General features: G+C 41.3%; 1 protein-coding gene across 4 annotated transcripts in view; it reads left to right on the plus strand.

The window, feature by feature from the left end:
• WWC3 (WWC family member 3) overlaps window positions 1-20,553 on the plus strand; it is a 169,536-nt gene that overhangs the window by 75,782 nt on the left and 73,201 nt on the right. For all 4 annotated transcript variants that reach the window (XM_084641561.1, XM_084641562.1, XM_084641563.1 and 1 more), the window contains exons 6-7: window positions 14,414-14,543; window positions 18,710-18,859. In XM_084641561.1, the coding sequence (XP_084497687.1) occupies window positions 14,414-14,543; window positions 18,710-18,859 (280 nt within the window). The remainder of the gene's footprint in view (window positions 1-14,413; window positions 14,544-18,709; window positions 18,860-20,553) is intronic.

Below are 20,553 nucleotides of genomic sequence, written 5' to 3' on the forward strand. Positions count from 1 at the left end.
ATTGCCTACATTAGGGAGAAAAAACCAATAATTACTTTTAAAGTAGGATTTTGTGAATCTGATCAACTAATAGTTCTTTAGGTAACTCTGATGAGAGAGGTTTCAGAGTAGCAGCCATGTTAGTCTGTATCTGCAAAAAGAAAAGAAGTACTTGTGGCACCTTAGAGACTAACAAATTTATTTGAGCATAAGCTTTCGTGAGCTACAGCTCACTTCATTGGATTTAAAAGTTCAGACATAACTGTTCTGTGCTTCAGTGCTTTAATGCTTGTTTATCACTGACACTGAAGCCATGATATTGCTCCTGCTTTGTCTCATTTCTCATCCATTATTGTTTATTGAAGGCAGCCATATGTCTGTTAGTGTATTATCTGAAGCTGTGATGGAATTTTCTTCAAGAATTTCTCTAGAGCACTCTTGCTTTGCTGATCTCTGTATGTTCTCCACAGTGACTTCTTGACTTATGAGCCAGGAGATATGTGGTTTTTTTTTTTTTTTTTTTAAAAGGCTGCTCTGGGAAGGCTTGTTTTTTGGATATATGTTTTGAATCATGTGTGAATCTGACATTTTGTTGTATCAATCCATACAGAGAAACTGCATTGTCACAAAATAGACAGCCAAGTAGATCTTCTCCCCCATTCTTTTAAAATGGAAAACTTAAGTTTTTTGCAGGTGCTTTAAGCTCAGTCACCTTGTTAATTCCTCTTCTGCTGTAGAATTTCTTTAAAAACTTCAGTCTTCACCGCTGCTTTCTGCCTTCTCGCTAGGCTATGTCAAAACTATTTTATTAATTACATTTTCAAGTAATTACCAAGTATAAAATAGCAGGAGTGAAGTCTTAATTGTTTGGTTTGCAATCATGTGTTTCCTTTCATTTTTAAGTCTGATTTTAAGCAGTGGTAGGAATCATTGTGTTTTGAGCTTTGCGTCTGAGTGAATGTTAGGTCTTTAAAACCCTCGCACAGCTTCCAAACAGCAAAATATTATGTGCAGTTAGGGGCCTGAACCTAATACTACTGAAGTCAGTGTTAAAACTCCTGTTGACTTCAATGGTCCTGGACTGAGACCTAGAAGATCAGACAGATTTTATTATAGGTGGGGCAGGTAGTGCTGCCTGTTAAGATTGCCTGACACTTCCCATTATAAGACCCTGTTTTCAATTTATTATAACTTTGCCAGACTTATACTACTTGGGCTGAAATTTTCCATGCTAGATGTCTTTCTCAGTCTGAGCTATATATTTATTTATTTGTTGGTTTCAGCCAAAATGGTTCAGATGTTTTGGATAATGAGGCTAGGGGGACAATACATTATTTTGCCTATATTAAAAAAATTCTGTTGACCTTTTCTTTGAATAGCTCCACTGACCCCGTCCTTCAGAGCAGGGACTTGAAATTTGGCTGGGTGGGAGCAGGATGAAGCAGCGGGGATCCTTTGTGTGAGGGATATGCATTTTGCTATCCCTTTGAAAACCTGGCCAAGTTATAAGCCTTTGAAAAAACACACTTTTTGAATGCTCGGTAGAGATTTTGATTTTAGCAGGTAACTTCTCTGTAGATTCCATGTTTTGGTCCGTCACTGCTCCTTGTGCTGCCCAGATTGCGCATGGCCCATCTCCACAGCGTGACTGATCACACTGCAGCCCAGGGCTACAGTGACAAAGCTTGACTTTCCCTTTAATGGCTGCTCCCAGCTGCTCCAGGCAAGGGTGGGGCCAGATAATGGACCCGAGGGCAGTGAGGCTGTCTCTCCTGTGTGCTCAGTGACCCCCTTCTGGCACCCATGCAGTGTGGAGGAGTAAGCCATCTGATCTGAATGCAGAGGGGACAAAAGCCAGCCAGATCAGTTGGTTGGAGGGAACACTGAGATAGAACAAGGAGCTGGGGGAGCAGGGAGACTGATAATGGCTGGACAAGGAGGCTGAGACTAGAAACTAAGGTAGAAGGGGCAGAGGGAAGGGAGACAGATCTGACAAGGAGCTGAGGTGTGGGAAGAGAATTGGGACTGGTGGGGCAAAGAGATTAGGACCAGGAGCCAAGAAGCGGAGAAACTGGGCTTTGGAGCTAGGAAGGGGGTGAGGATGGACACTGACTATATGAGAACCCCAGGGGAGCCAGTGGTGAATGAGGGGATGGACAGATAGGAGGAAGAGCCAAGAGTGGGGAACTGGGACTGCCTAGGAAAGCAAAAAAAGAAGACTGGAATAGGGTGTGGGGACTGAGACTGGGATTGATCTGATAAGCCTGAGGAGTGGAGAGTGGGAGAATAGGGCAAGGAGCCAGGGGTGGGAAAGATACAGGAAAGAGGCAGGTTGGAGGTGACTGACCAAAAGGGGTCAGTCTTGGAGGGAATGGGACCACTGGCAAAGTGTGTGTGTGTGTATTTCATCCCTCTCTAATCCTGGTTTGCATAGTGGATGACATCCTATGCTTGCTATTATTTACTCCGTTGGCTCAAGTGGAGAGGTCTGTGTGGTAGATCTAAAGGTTCTAACTCTGCTGATGAATCTTGGGGGCATCAATATGTTGTCAATTTCTGTCTTTTCACTATACTTTTTTTTTTTTTCAAATCTGTGAAGTTACGTTCACACAAACTATGCTAAAAGAATATTGCTAAGGTTGTAAATATAAGCACTCAAAAGTTAGGAAATGCCAGAATTAAGGTTGCCTGTGTAACCATAATTCACCCCCCTTATGCATATGATATAGTCTTTAATTATTACTACTACTACTACTTTTCCTTTATGCTGTTTTTCCTTGTGTGGGTTGCGGCAGCAGCATGGAGAGTAGGGAGGACCAGACCCCCTTTTCCTCCACAACAGATTCTGGCTCCTCCTGGGGGATTTTCCAGCGTTCCCAGGCCAGCCAGGAGACAGAATCCTTCCAGCATGTTCTGGGTCAGCCTCGGGGCCTCTGCCCAGTGGGACGTGCTCAGTAGAGTTCCAACGGAAACTTCCCAGGGGGCATCCTTATCACATGCCTGAACCACCTCAACTGGCACCTCTCGATCCGGAGGAATGGTTGTTCTTCTCCCAGGCCCTCCCATATAGCCGAGCTCCTCACTCTGTCTTGGAGAGTAAGCCCAGCCACCCTGCGGAGAAACCTCATTTCCACCACTTGTACCTGTGATTTCGTCTTTTCGGTCACTACCCAAAGTTCATGACCATTGGTGAGGATGGTGATGTAGAGTGACCCGTAAACCAAGGGATTCATCCAAGAGCTCTGCTCCCACTTCACCACCACAGATCAGCACAGAGCCCGCATCACTGTCGCCACCTCACCAATCTGCCAGTCAATCTCCTGCTCCCACTGGCCATCACTCATGAACAAGACCCTTAGATACTTAAACTCTTCCACTAAGGGCAGCTACTCCCCCTTCACCTGGGATAGTGATTACATGATTACATAATACTTCTTCCTCAGGATCTCTGCCTCATTCCGTGCACAGGATGAACCTAGTCTAGGGATCCCTACTCAGGGATTTGTGGAAAAGGAGACTGTTGCATGTAGGACCACTGCCTGATTTTTTGCAGAAGTCAGGTGATGTGTAGTGAATGAGGTAGGAGATTGTGAGAAGACAAAGAATGATCTCATGGTTAAGGCAGTTGAATGCTGTCCTGTAGAATTGGATATTATCCCTGCCTTTGATACAGGGTTTCTTTAGCATGCAAGGCAAATCACATCAACTAAACTTTTCACAGGTGGTTGTTCATTTTCTGGTTGCCTGACTTGAGACCTTGGGGTCTGATTTACAGAAGTGCTGAGCTCTCAAAGCTGCAACTGAAGTCAATGAGAGTTGTGCTTTGAAGTTATAAAGAGCTAAGGACTCTGAAAAATTAGGTCCGAAGTGTTTAAAACTAAGCATTCAAATTTAATGGAAACTTAAGCTTCATTTTTCTATGACTCAGTTCCCCATATATTAAATGAAGATAATACCACCGTGTCACCTCAGAGCAGTGTTGTGAAGGTAAATTAATAAATGTTTGTGAAGTACACAAATCTTATAGTGATGAATGCTGGAGAAAGGCCCATGAGGAAATTAATAATTCAATTTTAAGAAGAGGGTTTGAATAGTATGCGGTAAATAAAGCATTGAACAATGAGGAGAAAACAAAGTAAGTGAGCATCATCCAACCTGCTCAGTAAGGAAAGTCCTGTTGACAAAATAGAGTCTGATTATGTAATTAAAGGCTGCATTGTAATCTGTAGGCACAAGGTGGCCAAATTAAGGTTGCATAGGTAAACGTAATTCCAGCACTTTTCAGTTTTTGAGTGTTTGACCTTGCAACGTCAATCATGTTCTTTTAACGTAGTTTTCTTGTATAATGTAGATATAAAATTACAGCAAATGTGGTCCCTGAGAAAACACCAGATATGACTAGCGCTCTAATAACAGGAAAAAAAAGATATAAAAATAGTGTGAAAATAAAAAAGGTATTGTTTCTGGTAATGGAATGGTTTCTGCAGAAAACCTGTCTTCTTTATCTGCTGTTGACCAAGGACTTGCAGAAAAGTTTCTGTGGTTAACTGAAGGCCTGCTGCCAGGATCAGTGATGTAAAATGCAGATGATGTAACACAACTTTCCATTCTTTTAGGATGTAATCTATTGTGTGATATGGGAAGTCAGCTGGTAGGGTTGGGCAGTGGTTTTTTCAGGGTATGTAGAGTAAAAAGGAGTAATATAGACAGTAAATTGTATTACTGCACATTCAATTTTATCCTATTGGTTGTTGTCTCTTGACAACTTAAAAATCATGTTGAAAGCAAAACATTTTTATAGGGGCCAATTTAATTTTGGAAAAAAAATTCATAAGTTTATTATTTTTAATAAAGATCACACATTTTCTTTCTCTTTTACCTCAGAAATATCATACAAGATAAATTTGCAGCAACAGTTTACTCAAGAGTTGAATTTGATAAGCCCTTTTGCTACCACTAACAATGAATCTCACCATTTACAGCAAATGGTTCTTTAACCTGTGAGGCAGCTCCTCACGTAGGTGAGCCCAAGACATCTCTAGAAGGATACAGCTCTTTCAGGTATATGTGGTCACTGAGGCCACTCAGCCTGCAGTACAGGTAGTAGAACAAAAAAATAAACATGGTGACTGTTAACTGTAACGTCTGTCTCTGCTCCTACCCAACTTTGATGGGCCCGTTTAACTGTGGAGATGGAAGTATGTAGCAGGTGAAAAGATACTGGAGTTGAGGAGCTGTGGTAACTGGGAAGCTCTCAGATTCTTGCGTGCACTGCAGACCTGCTCCCTAGCTTGAAAGTTGAAGCCAAAGAGCAGAAGAGTGGTGGCTGGCTCCTTTTAAGCTTCGTTGTTTAGAGCAGATGTCCATTCTGTTCTGTGCTCCCAAAGGAGAACACATGCATCAAAGGATCCTACCATTATTCCTCTGGTAAGTGGGAGCAAAGGACAGAGAAGGAAAGCCACTAGTGCATGCCTGTCAATAGTCCTGATTTGGTTGTAACATTCCCAGGTTTTGAAAACTTCTTCTGGGAAACTGCAATCCCGGACTGTGGCAAGCAGCTACGCAAAAGCCCATACCTTTTTCCTCGCCAGCTTGCTTCTCTTAGGTGCAGACAGCTAGATCCTAGCTCTGGCTTCCTGCAGCTGCCTGTAGAACTGTGCCCAGCTGAACAAGGAGCTGGAGGCCAGGTTTTTGCACTGAAGAGAGAGACATGCAGTAGGTAGTAGTCGACTGAGCAACAGGGAAAGAAGCCTGCACGCTTTTGGGGGAGCAAAAATAGTCAGCAGGGGATAGATGTCTCAAGTTATGGGGGGAGGTTATGGACAAGAGGAAAAAAATCAGAGCAGTGTTATTATCAGGGTATGCTATTTTAAATCAACTAGTGGTCTGGGAACTACTGGAGTATTCCATGTGCACTCTGGTGAATTTGAGAAGATTTCTCTTTCCTTTTTTTCTCATGTTTTATGAAGAAAATAACCTGCTCAGAGGTTACACAAATATGTCCTTCAGTTGGGGGTCTGGCAGCTCCTGGGTTCCTGCTGGTTTGGAGAATTGTTGCCAACTCCAGGAGAGTGGGGGAGAGAAGAGAAAAAAGTATAGCAACAGCAGGGGTTGTGGGGGAATGTGGAGATGAGAGGGAAGGAAGGAGAAAAGCAGTGGGGAAGGAAATGGGAAAGACTGAATGTGAAGGATCTGGGAGGGGAAAATGCAAGGGGAATAGCATAGAGAAAGGGAGATAAACTGCTAAAGAATGAAAATGTTGGAAAGAACACTGTGAAGCTAAGAGTGGGGGGCTTCACAGAGGGGCAGAGACTGGAAGAAAGAGGCAGAGGAAAATAGGACAGCACTCTGAGAAAGCTAGTGGGAAGAAAAAAATCACCAAAATGCATAAAAAGAAAAACTTGAGGACGGAAGAACAGACCGAAACAAGAGGGGAAAGGGAATGAGAATTTTTTTTGCAGAGTCTAACACAAAAGGACCTGATCTTGTTGTGGCCTCTAGGTGTTACTAAATTATAAATGGTACGTAATAAAGAATGGATAATTAATATATGAGATGTAGAAGTGAGAACAAGGATGGGGGGGTGTATGTGTGTGTGTCCAAGTACAGCTCAAGTTACAGATGAAGGAGGCTTCCATGCAGAATCCTGTCACTTTAAGTCAGTCACTAGCATAATTCTCTGTGCTGTGCATCAAAAGTCAAAATGAAAAGTCTTGCTGCAAAGAAAAGGCAGTTAGGGTGGGATTTTCAAAAGTGCTCAGCATTGGTCCAACTCTGCTTCTGTTGAAGTCAATCCCATTGGTTTAAACGGGAGCAGAATTAGGGAAGTGATGAGTGATTTTAAAAATCCTACCCTTAATTCCCAAATGAGGGCCCATACAATTGAATTCTCTTAGGGACAAATGATTCCCCAAATGCCCAAGGAGCTCTGTAGCTCCTTGGCCCAAAAGAAGGGACAAAGTTTTTATTTAAAGATGCAGTTAGCATTGTAATGTAAGGCCTTGTCTACACTGGCAAGCTTCTGCACAGTAAAGTAGCTTTCTGTGGTGTAGCTTCCGAGGTGAACACACTGCCAAGCCACTTAGTGTGCAGAAACTGCACAGTTGCAGCACTGTAAAAAAAAAAAAAAACCCACCCCGACGAGAGCTGTACAGCTTTCCATGCCAGGACTACCGTGCCGCAGTGCCAGTGTAGACACCCTGGCGATTACAGCACTGCCGTTGACCTCCAGGGAGTGTCCCACAATGCCTGTTCTCGCCTCTCTGGTCATCAGTGTGAACTCTGCTGCTCTGTCCTCAGCGGTTTCCCTTCAGCGCTCTCTGAGCAGTGCTGTAACTCTCGGTGATGTAATTCTGCCAGTGTAGATGTACCTTAAGAAACAGACAATCTATACCATCCCACTCTCTTAAAGAATCCAGGATGTAGACTTCCTGATTTCTTTGCTAAAAGGAATGAATTCACAATCACAGTAAAATAACTTTAAAAAAGTAATTCTGTTTTCAAACTGTATTTTCACTCTCATGTAGCTTTCTCAAAAATGGATCTGGTGGGCAAAAAACTGTCTTACTTGGGCTCACCCAAGTATTGAGGGATTTTTGTTTTATCAAAACTAATGAGTATTGTTGATTGAGGGCCTCATGAAAAATATATCTTTGGGAGGGAGGAAAAATGCCAAGCAAAGAATGGCAAAACATTTTTTATGCTCACATAATTAAATAGTTAAATTTAAAACTTAAAATATGCTATGGGCCTAATGCTCAATGGGGACAAACGTCTTTCAAGTATTTGAAGAAATATGAAGAAAAATTAAGTTAGGATCATAGAAATTGCTAAGAAGGATCAGAATTATGGTCCATCTAGTCCAAAATCTTGTCTCTGACAGTGGTCAATACCAGATATTTCAAAGAAAGACGGAACAATCTCCATAATGGACAATAATGTACTCAAAGGGGCAGTTTATTTCTGTCTCCTGTTATTTAGTGGTTTGATTATGCCTTGATGACAAACAGTTTGTGCCTTACCCATTTTTTATTGTATCTAAGGCAGGGGTGGGCAAACTTTTTGGGCCAAGGGCCACACATCTGGGTGGGGAAATTGTATGCAGGGTCGGGGCAGGGGGTTGGGGTGCCGGAGGGAGTGCAGGGTGTGGAAGGGGATGCGGGAATGGCTCAGGGCAAGGGATTGGGGAAGAGGAGCGTATGAGGGGGCTCAGAGAAGGGGGTTGGGGTGTAGGAGGTATGCAGAGTGCAGGAGGGGGCTCAGGGCAGGGGGACAGGAGGGGTGCGGACTGCGGAAGGGAGCTCAAGGCAGAGGGTTGGATGCAGGAGGGGTGCGGGGTGTGACGGGGCTCAGGGGAGGGAGTTGGGGTACACAGGGGTGCAGGGTGCAGCAGGGGGCTCAGGGCAGGAAGTTGGGGTGAAGGAAGTGTTCGGGTTCCGACCCGGTGGTTCCGGGGTGGCGGCGGCGCGCAGCGGGGCCAGGGCCGGCTCCCTGCATGCCTGTCCTGGCCCCACGCCAGACCGCTCTGGGGAGCAGCCAGCACCACGTCCCTGCGTGGCCGCTGGGGGGGGCCCACAGGGCTCCACATGCTGCCCTTGCCAGCCCTCCAGGTACCTCCCCCAAAGCTCCCATTGGCTGCAGTTCCCTGTTTCCGGCCAATGGGAGCTGCAGAGGGTGGTGCCTGGAGGCAAGGGCAGTGCACGAAGCCCTCTACCCCCCCCCCCCCCCCCCCCCCCCCCCCCGGGACCCCAGGGATGTGGTGCCGGCACGGGGCCTGTGGCACCATGGAGGGCAATCCTGTGGGCAGGAATGCTGCTACTTTTTTTTTAATATATGGATATGTCTTCTTAGTGTTGCCTTCAAAACTAGCAATTTATGAATGGGAATATAACTTGGAAGAATATTAATTAATAGTAACTGTCATAAATATAGAGGGAAGAGTAATCACCTTTAAAATCCCTCCTGGCCAGGGGAAAGCTCCTCTCACCTGTAAAGGGTTAAGAAGCTAAAGGTAACCTCGCTGGCACCTGACCAAAATGACCAATGAGGAGACAAGATACTTTCAAAAGCTGGGGGGGGGAGGGAGAAACAAAGCCTCTCTCTCTGTTTGGGTGATGCTTTTGCTGGGGACAGAACAGGAATGGAGTCTTAGAACTTCATAAGTAATCTAGCTAGATATGCGTTAGATTCTGATTTCTTTAAATGGCTGAGAAAATTAAGCTGAGCTGAATAGAATGAATATCCCTGTCTGTGTGTCTTTTTTGTAACTTAAGGTTTTGCCTAGAGGGATTCTCTGTGTTTTGAATCTAATTACCCTGTAAGGTATTTACCACCCTGATTTTACAGAGGTGATTCTTTTTACTGTTTCTTCTATTAAAATGTTTCTTTTCAAGAACTGAATGCTTTTTTCATTGTTCTAAGATCCAAGGATTTGGGTCTGTGGTCACCTATGCAAATTGGTGAGGATTTTTACCAAACCTTCCCCAGGAAGTGGGGTGCAAGGGTTGGGTGGATTTTGGTGGGAAAGACGTTTCCAAACGACGCTTTCCTAATAAAAATAAACCCAGATAAATGTTTGGTGGTGGCAGTGGAAGTCCAGGGGCAAAGGGTAAAATAGTTTGTACCTTGGGGAAGTTTTAACCTAAGCTGGTAAAAGTAAGCTTAGGAGGTTTTCATGCAGGTCCCCACATCTGTACCCTAGAGTTCAGAGTGGGGAAGGAACCTTGACAGTAACTTTGTGTATTCTTTTGAACAATGTTTCCCAAATAATTGGTAATAAACAAACTGATGTCTTCCAGGAAGGGTCTGGGTGTGTCACCTGTCACCCTTCCAGTCAGGTCCCGCCTCCATGTGTGCCCCGAAGCACTAATCCTGACTTCTCTCTTCTGCTGGGCTGGGGCAGGAGGCAGCGATGTGGGGAGCAAGGTCTGGGCAGTTGCAGCAGCAGCGTGGAGGAAGTGGCCGGAGCTAGTGAATGGACAGTTAGCAGCCTGTTAGTGGTCGCAGCCCAGCCATGGGGGAAGAGGGGCCAGCTGAGGGGTAAGGGGGAGAGCAGGCCTGGGAGACCAAGGGCAAGGGGGCTGGGGAGAGCCAAGCGTTGGCTTGGGGGCGAGGATGGACTGGGGAGGGAGGAGCAGGGAGCTGTAGGACTGAGTGTAGGGGAAGCAGAGGAGCTGAGTAGCTGCAAACAAAATAAAAATGTCTGTTGCACAATTACATGATTTAAAAAAAATAGTATTTTTATTTTTTTACACACACACACCAGGATTGAGGGGGTGATGGATGATTGGCAGATCCCTGGTGGGTCGCCTTAGTAAAAAGTTTGAGACCCACAGCCTTAGAATATTAGGTCAGCTTGGATTGACTGTATGGCTGTCAATCATACTGTTTACAGTATAATTGGCTGTGACCTTTTGTCTGAGAAAATAAAAACTCACTAGTCAGCCTCCAACTCTCCCCCAGAACATGAATTAGCAGATACTTACCTGTAGAATATTCCACTTGAAGTTAAATATCTTTCTTTTCTCTAGATGTCTTCTTGTAGATGTCAAGAAACAGGAGGGTAGAAGGGGGCTTTCTGGCCTAATACTTGAATTGAATCCAAGTTCTTGATATTAACGTGACCTTGGGTTAAAGCCAAATACTTTCTGTATCATATGCAATTCTTAGTGAGTTTAAGTCACTTTTTCTACTGTGGTTTGGTCTAGTCTGGTCAGAATCTTACCTGTGCTGCCAGCTCATATCATTCAAAAATCACGAGTCAGGCCCAAAAAAATAATGAGATTGTTAAAAGTAACACCGTTACGTCCTCTCTGGTGTTTGAAATTTCAGGGTTCATGTTTCCCACCTTTTCTTTGCAACCAGGAGGTTAGTGACATGACTCCAGGAGCTAGGTCTTTCAGTAGATCAAAATATCACAAGACTCTGAATAGAATCACCAGAATTAGCATAATTGCTAAACTCACTGATGGCTTATTTACCTGGTAATAGGTTTCCTTTCCTTTTTTTTTTTCAATTTATTTTTATTTATGTCGATAAGACTCCATTGAAAATGGAGTTTCATCAGATTAGTTAATGGAAAGTGGGTGGTGGTAGGCACATGCTGTATGACGGGGCAAGAGACGTGTCTCTTCAGGCTATCTATAAAGTTATTCTTATACAGTAGTGTATTCAGTGTCATAATTTAGTATTTTCAGTGTATTTGGCAAATTATCATTTTTATTATCATTTTCCTCCTTCCATATTGCAACTCAACAGCCTCTCTCCTTCAATAAAGTTTGAGTTTCTGCTAGTCAGCACTGAGTAGCTCAAGATTGTGTCAGGATTCTGCTAGCTTGGAGTAGCTTAATGACATCTTGCTAGATAGGACATCAAAAGTAAATCTTTGTTAATCGACTCCAGGAACCTAGTTGTCCTCCTTTTGTGGTGGCTGTCACGCTGTCTGGAGTGGCTCATGACCGTGAGTGCCTACCTTAGGGCAGACATCGCAAACTGGCGGTATGTTCTATAATTCGATTTCACCAACGTAGTAACAAATGTGAACTCCCAAAGTACTGTAATAGTCTTATATGGAGTCACAGCCAGGCCTCTTAGACACTCCAGTCTATTTTGCCAGCCAGGCAAACTGGACTATGTGATAAGTGGTCACTTACAACAAAAAAATCATAAAATATTCTGGTTGCACCCAGTCCAAAGAAAGCAGTCACTCACCCAGGTCAATTTGCACCCCAGATCTCACATTAAATACAACGCTGGCAGCCAAGGTGTATTAGTTGAGAGAAAAAAGGAGTTGTTCAGAGGTTAAAGCAGATGAAAATATATGTACGGATGAGTCACAGTCTATAACTTTGAAAGGTAGCAAAGATGTAGTAATCTGCCAGTTCACAAAAATTTTTTAGGGCTACGCAGAGTAACTCTGGGGACCTTAGTCTTTTCTTTCAGTTAGAATCCAAACAGTCCAGAGATGAAGAATTCTTTCTTGTAAACATATTTATAGCCTCTTCTCACACAAACCAAGCTGACAGCAGCAGTTCCCACACAGGCCCCTTCTTCCGGAGGGTGGGGAGGTATGCACTTTACAAAGTCTTTGATCCTTGATCTCACACAATGGCTCATTTTTGTTTAATGAACAGGATTTAAAACATCTTGTAAGAAACCAGCATTTGCATTCTTTCTTGTTCGATGGGTTACTTAGTTATAAGGCTATATACAATACAGATGTTTGCTGTTATGTTCTGACTTGGGGTACAGCTGAGTGAGAACAATATATGCAGCATCCTACAAACATTTTATAAACCACTAACCACATTCTTACAATCTTAACATATACTATTTATTTTGATAATGCTAACACAGATAAGCAAGGCTGGTTCCTAACTATGCACTTGTAAGTGTTCAGTGAGGCCTGGGGCTTTGTCATAAGCTGGCACCTGGTCTGCCAGCCTCACGGTGGCTATAAATCTTCTCTCTCTGTTTATCTTGTATCATTCTGCTAGAATATGAAAGATAATTTCCTGTGGTATGCTTGTTCCCTATCATAAATACTTGTTCGCACTTTGATATTTTTGTCATAATTTTCATTCTATCTAAGCCACAAATCCTTGTTCTTTTTTTTTTTAAAATTTATAATACTTTTGCGGCTTTGACAATACTCTTGTCAGCTTACCAGAAAGAATATTTTTGAGCTCTTAGTATCCATAGTATTGTCAAGTAAATACAGTTTGTGAGTATTCTCACTTTGTATTACTCAATCTTTGTATTGAATTATGAGAGTTCTGCTGACAGATTTCCTTTATTAGCTGTGGCATATAGCCCATAACAGTATTCTTACTAGCTCTCCCCCTATGCGTGCTTTCTCCCCCTATACACACTTTCTTTTACACTACTGTAGGCATAGAAGTTGAGGTTAACATTAACTTTAGTGAGTGGCTGGCTAAATCCCCCTGTCAGCTTTGAAATCTCAATCGGAGTGTTTATTCTAGAAAGATCTGTAGGGACTCTGGTCTTATTTTTAATTGGTATCTCTACGTGAGTTGTGAGGATGAGGTAATGGGAGAGAGTATGTAGGTGTTGGTCTGTCAATGATTACTGATAACAAGTTACCATAATCAGCTAAACTGTTGACAGAATGATTTAATGGTTGAGCAGCAGAACCCACCAGAGGTATCTGGACCTGCACTAGGTCCATCAGCGCCCTAACAGATCTTCCCCCTGAAAGAAGCTGACCTTAACCTTGAGCAAGAAGTGGTCTGGCTTTGATAAAGATGTTATCTTCAGACCCCCAACTCACAGACCAAAGATAAGATCCAGAGTGTGTCCTGCTATGGATTGAGTTGGAAATTTTGTGGGACAGTCCTGTGATTTCAAGCTGACCATGAGATCCCATTTTGATGTGAACACTGAAATTCAGCAGAAAGAATAAGTATTGATTATTCCTAGTTTAGGCTGGATATCAATCAGAACTTCTTGACCCAAGGAAAATTGTGAGAGTCCCATCACTAGAAACTTTTAAAACAAGACTGAACAAAGTCCTAGGAAATATGCTGTAAAGAGCAAGGGTGGTGATTAATTGGAGAGGGTTCAGAGAAGAGCCACAAGAATGATTATAGTACAGTATTAGAAAATATGCCTTATTGTGGTAGACTCAATAATGTCTATCTACTTAACGAAAAGGTTAAGGGGTGACTTGATCTCAGTCTAGAATTACCAACATGGGGAACAGATATTTGATAATGGGCTCTTCAGTCTAGCAGACAAAGGTATAACAAGATCCAGTGATAGAAAGTTAGACAAATTCGTACTGGAAATAAGGTGTAAATTTTTAACAGTGAGGGTAATGAACTATTGGAACCAGTTACCAATGGTTGTGGCGGATTCTCTATCCCTGACAATTTTTAAATCAAGATAGGATGTTTCTTTAAAAGATATGCTCTAGATCAAAAGGAATTATTTTGGGGGAGTTCTATGGATCGTGTTATACAGGAGGTCAGACTAGATGATCACAATGGCCCCTTCTGGCCTCGGAATCTATGAATCAATGCTGCATTGGCAGGGTATTGGAGCAGCTTACACTAAGGGGTCTATTTCAACTTAACCATCTGTAATTCTACTTTGTAAGTTAATTTTATTTTTATTACATAAAACTGCCTTTAGAGTGTATGTTTATGTTGCATGAACTGTGAACTCTGGTTCCGGAGGTTAAAAACAGGAAACTTGTCAGTTCTGGGGAAGCGGAGTTGGGCCAACTGCATTGCCATTTCAGTTTCCTGGTTTATGGTCAGATAACTTCAGAATATTATAAATACTTGGTGTTTGTTAATTCAAAGTAAATATACCATTTTATTCTTATAAATGAAGTGGCATATTAGCAACCAATACTTTTGGAACTTTTGCATAATTAGTTAACTTTTAAATTTCTCTGAATTTTTGCCGACAGGATTGATCGTAAAATGTCAAATGCTCATACAAATTATAAACTGGATGAAGCCCAGGCCATAATGAATGAGCTCCGAACCATAAAGAAAGCTATTTGTATGGGTGAGAAAGAAAGGCAGGACCTTATGCAGGTAAGAAACTTTCTACTGGATGAATAGCTGCAAAAATGTAGCTTCCCCTGGTCTCTGCTGTTTTCCCTTGTTTGTAGGTGCATAGGAATTGCTAAACTGAATCAGATAGTGGTCTGATCTAGTCTGATATTCTGTCTGACATTGATCAGAAGTAGAGGAGAGGTGCAAAACCCACATCGTGGACAGATTATGCAGTAACATGCTTATCTGGAAAGTTTCTTACTCATCCCTATCCATTAGTGGTTGGCCTATGTCCTGAGCCTGAGAGTTCATATCCCTGAATCATTTATACCCTAGATAGTATAACTAAATCTTATTATTCATATAAATGTCTCATCTTTACTTTAATCCATGTAAACTCTTGACTTCACGGATACCTTGAGTTTCACAGAGTAATTACGTTACATAAGAAAATATATTCTTTGATCAGTTTTACATTACTTGTCTTTAATTTCATTTTATGTTCTCTTTTTGTTTGTATAATGAAACAGGGAATGTGCTAACCCACTTATTATTTTATATATCTCTATACCATGTTCCCTCCTATCTTCTTTAAACTATGAAGTGTTTATTTTATTAATTTATCCTCATTTAGAATCTATCCAGGCCTCTAATAACAGTTTTACCCCTCTTGACCATTACAGCTTGTCCTATGGTTTTTAAAAATTCAGTGATCCACCTTTTTGGCTTCAACTTCCAGCGGAGGACTAGTAGTACTATGATGTACTAGTCCAGATAACTGGAATGTAATCACATATGATTGTATGAAGCCTCTTCATCCCTATCTCACTATCATTAGGCATTAACCTCTCCCCTTTCCTTTTTTTAAGTCTCAACTACATACCATATGTTAGCATTATACACCTTATTAAAAAAACCCAGAGAGCCTGTGGGCTCGGAAAGATGACAAGGATAGTTCTGTTAAATCACCTCTGCTGTGCAAGGGAATATCTTGGCTGCTAACTTTTAGGAGCCTAGTAAGTTAACATAGCCTTTCAAATGCATCTTTCATCTCTCTCTGCAGTAGTTTCATCATGTTCTGTTACCTTTTGTTTGATTAATTATCTGGGTATCTTGTAATCTTCTTATATTATGTTTCCATAGTTTAAAAATTATTCAGTCTCTGAAGCATTACCCAAAGGTCAGCTGATGGACTACAAAACATTGTCTAAGTAGGCAGAACAGTGAAGTCACTATTAAAAATTTCAGCCTTGGCAACTTTCAGTATATTTGCTATTTTGTGTTGGCCAACTTTTAAAATGGTTTTCAGCCTTCCACATGCCATGGCTAGTGAGAATAATTAGAAAAGCAATTCTTCCTGGATTCCATAATGCACATTTGGGGAAAGTAACTGGCAGTTTAAAGACTTGTGTGTGAGAAATCTTGGATCAGCTCAACTACTGACCTTGTTTAACTCTCCCACTAGACTATTTTTTTTATTCTTATGTCTTAACCCAGCAACACAGTGTCCACCTGAAAGACTGAGAAGTCTTGAGAATTGGACCTTTAAAACAAACTTTAAGAGTGATAGCAGTGGCCTAAAAAGTACTATTAAGTAATTACAAATCTAGGATCAAGTTAAATATCATGGACTGAAATGGGTCCTCTGGCAAGCCTGGAATAAGAAGTCATACAGAACAAATGAGACATTTAGGATGATATTGGTCGTTGGTTTTAGATCTGTTTTACTGATGAGAATTGAAGTTGTCACAATTGTATATTTCTTCCAGTGCGTATTATGGTGCAATAGTCTTTTAATATTCATTTGTTTCAAAATTAGTAGTTACATATTTTATTCAATTTTGGCATACTTTACAATCCTGACCCAATTTTAAGATTTAACAAAATAAAAATATTTAAATTTCAAAATATGAGTATATCAGTCATGTAGAACCAGAATGAAGTCTGTTTAAAATTTTCCATATTACTCTTACATTTTAAAAACATTGCTTAGCAGGAGAAGGGGAAAAAAATCTCACTCACAATAAACACATTTTGGAAAAAGCAGTGGTTATGGAGGAATTGGGAGTTTTATGTTTAAACACTTCGTAAATTATTCCAGAAAGAGGAAATAGAAAACTTCATAACTACCTCTTAATCTAAATCTGTAAGGTGTAGGCAGTGGACCTAAACATAGCAGAGGTGACTCAGTCTTCTGTAGGTGCTCAGAAAACTGTGGCTGTTGTAGAAATATGATAATTGGACGAGGATATGTGGGAGAGAAGTCTGAGGCAAGGAAGGAAGAGGGGGACAGATTTAAACTGGGTGCTGTGGTTAGAAATAATGCCATATATGTGGTGTCATTGCTCCAAAAAGATGGGGGAATGTTTATAAAAGTTTGTGTGCGTGGTTAGACTTCTGAGAGCTACTCTTCCCCCGTGCCTCCAAAGTGTAGATTTATGTTGATTTTGTCTGCGCCAGTGTGTGTGTTTCTTTTTTAATTTTAACAGCCATTGACAGCCCTGGGGAGATTTTCTTTTTCTTTTACTGGGTTGGGGGATTGAATAGGAAATATTGAAGTTGAAGAGTTGTTTCTATCTAACATGAAGTACAGGTCTCTTGCCCCAAAGTAGTATCTGATAGTGTGTGTATTTGGTATAGTGTCCCCAGGATAGAACTATGAAGTGGGAGAAGTTTCAGGCAGAAGACCCCCATTGCCCTACACCCAGCACAGCTCCATTTTCCCTGTACCTCGTGGAGACGAATGACTTTGAGCCGGGCAGGATAGATGAAAGTGGGACCACACCGTGTGGTAGAGCATGTGTGGAAATCAGAGGGCACAAGGCCCCTCTCCTCTATTAGCTTTCAGGAAGGGCTTTTTTCTTGCTTCTGTAGTTGTCCAATTGTAAGCAAAGGGGAGATGCCAGAAGTACCATGTTGTCTGCAGCTCTTTGTGAACTACGGTTTGAGAATCACTGAGCTATATTATGTCTTTTTTTTCTTAATAAATTGGGTGTGCCTAATAACTAAAGGTCGTTGCAAATTCGCAATCCCCATAGGAACCTAAAATCAGCAAACTGTGTTTCACTGGCACTGAGCCTCTGTAGTTTAGAATCCGATTAGTTCTTTGTAAGGTAACAGTCTTCTACCTGATGCTGGTCAGTATGGTCATAGTAGGTTAACTTAATTTTTGATGGGATTTGTTAGTGTGGCGTATCTCTTTTTGGGAATGTGTGGGAGAAGTTTATTTAAATATTTTATGTTTAATTTTTTCACAGTGGTGGATGCCAGTGGTCTCTCTCATGCATGCCACACTGTATGGTTTTTGTTTGAATTGTGCCAAAAGAAAAAATCTTTTGGAAGTTTGCAGGACCGGGTGAATAATCAAATAGTCAAATCATGAAATTAAAAATTGGCTATTTATCTTGAAGAGAAACTCTGCTTAATGGGAACTTTAAAAACCCCAAATCATGTTGATTAAGCTTATATAAAAATCATATTTGCTTTCTTCTTTTAATTAACATTTAATTTTAACGAATTGAAAACTTGCCTTCCTACTGGCAGTTGCTATTTTGCATGATTGTGTCTTACCTGTCGCTCTCCCTCTATGCTGTTCTGCACCCTTACCGACACAGCTGCTCAGATCCACAGATTTCACAGTGCTGTCCTTCCTGCAATCCAAGTGAAAAACCTCTCTGGCCGCATGGACCTTGCGATTATAGAATCCAGGGATGGAATTAACTGTGATTTAAAATTGAAGCAATGGGTGATATTTTTTCAGGATGGGTGAGGGATCAGTCACTGAGGAGTGTTATGTGTTTGATGCAGGGGCAGGTAAGACATGGCTCTGCTGTCTGTCGTGGAAGATGGCAGCTGCTGTGTATTAAAGTCAGAGCTAATCACACCTCTGAGAACTGGAAAATTTGACAGATATTTCTTAGCTATTTGTTGTTCTTGGATTTAAACTATATTAGTTTTAATAAACACTTACATACAATATACAATCATTGGGGGGTTTTGGAAATGGAGTTTTCAAAACAAAGTTCCCATTTCACAGAATGAAATGATAATTTTGACTTTCTTACAGGTAGCTTTTTTAATAAACCTCCTATTATATCCCAATAATAGAAGAAGTAGTGGGTGGAATAATTCTCCTATTTTTTTTTTTTAAATGGACAACCAAAATTAGATTCTATTAGATCACTTTTTTAATGTTCTTTTTTTAGAGCCTGGCGAAGCTAACGGATGGATTCAGGAATAGCTGTTGTATTACAGACTCTCTGCGAGGTCTCCAGCACAATTCTGGTTCACTCAGTGACTCCTGTTTACCTCAACAACACTGTGATGCTTGTTCTCAAACTGACATCACTGGAGAGGTATGTGTTCCAATGTGAGATGTTTGCTGTGGAAAATAAGCTGCTTTTATGTTAGTCACATGATTATAGTTCGTTTTCCATTTTAATTCAAAGATGTTTTGGCTGTGGTGGAATGGATGCTTGGAAGAAAATACTGTTTGTTTTTTTCTCCATTTTTTTAAAAGAATCCATTTTAGTTTAATAGTATGCAAATAATGTTCACTAGTTATGTGCTTTGTGATTCTAATCCTCAAACATGCAAAAGGCCTTTGTGAAATGTGTTTGCAAAGGAATCTGCTCCTCAGTTCCATCAGTCTGGGCTGAAGTGATCACTTTCTTACCATCGCCATGACTAATGGGCAGATGGCAAAGTAGATTTTGAATAATAGTTCCCCACAGGAGTGTTCACAAGCCTCCCAGTCTATGGTTTTGCCTTTTTATAGTGCAATTGTTGCCAGCTGTTTGCACCAAGCATCAAACTTTTACTAGTATTACAGCCATGCTGGAGGAGAAAAAATAAAGTGTTGTAGGTGCCCAGTTTGACATTTGCTTCAAGGACCTGTTACCCTCTGAGCTGTCATGTTTCTTTACCACAATGGTTTCATCTTTTCATCTGGATTAAAAGATCCAAGATCTAAGTTGATTTCCACTCCTTTCTTCCAAGATAGAGAGAAATTTACAATTTAAATTAGGGCTCTAATATTTTTTCTTAATAAGACTCCACTTCCTTCTAGATCTAGTTGGTCAGGCTTTCGCTGTCATTTCCTTCAAGTCCTTTTTAAAAACATGTTCAAGAGAAGTATAAGAGCACCACACTTAAACAACACAATGTGAATTACACTGTGATGTGCATGCCTGTTAAAGTGGTTACCATGCACTGCTACTTTGGTCATTTGAATTAGGTTTTCATGGGCAAAAAGTAAGCAACTGCATCTGAGGAAATTAGAAGTGTAGTTGAGAGCCCATTCACAGTGAGATAGTATAAGAATTTGAATGTTACTTCAGATACAAAGATTGTTACGATTCAAGATCTTTAAGTTAACCGCTTTTTCTGAGCATTGTATACCATGCATTTTTCTTTGGTCCTTTTTCCCTCTAGTCCCTTTCACCCATGAGTGATGGGTGAGTAGAAAGGGAATTTTTTATAAATACGACGTGTGATTGTGGTCTGTGAAGAGTTTGAAGGAATTTATCTGGCACTAACTTTTTCTCACATGGTCCAAAGTGAGTCATGTGGTACAATTGGAAAGTCATTTGTTGAAACTGGTGGTGGGTCAGACTGCAGGCTCCTAGTTTACCAAAAGGATAATAGCCATATCCTCTGCTTCAGAATGCACACAGAATACCATCCAAGACAAACCAACTATGGTATCTTTTGAAGACTAAGTTTGTATAGTATACATTTGGTTAGAAAATATAAATGTATAACTGCATAAGGATAACCCTTGCACTCCTGAATTTGAAAAATATTCTGGAGTGGGGGAATTAGTATCAGCTGATGGTTGAGTGTGGGAAATTGGTGGATTGTGTTACCTGTGCCTGAAGGTGCATAGAGTAGGATAGGCAACTGACAAGGGACTAGAAGCTCAGTGATCTGGTGTGTATGGGGATCTAGAGAAGTTATAGCTATTAAGCTATATGTGGCTGGCTGGGAGAGGAACTAAAGCTGCACGTGATAGAGCATATTGCCCGAGGAGGGTTTGCAGAAGAGAGCT

Source organism: Lepidochelys olivacea (genome assembly GCF_965140295.1).
Source record: "Lepidochelys olivacea isolate rLepOli2 genome assembly, chromosome: 1".
Lineage (NCBI taxonomy): Eukaryota > Metazoa > Chordata > Testudines > Cheloniidae > Lepidochelys > Lepidochelys olivacea.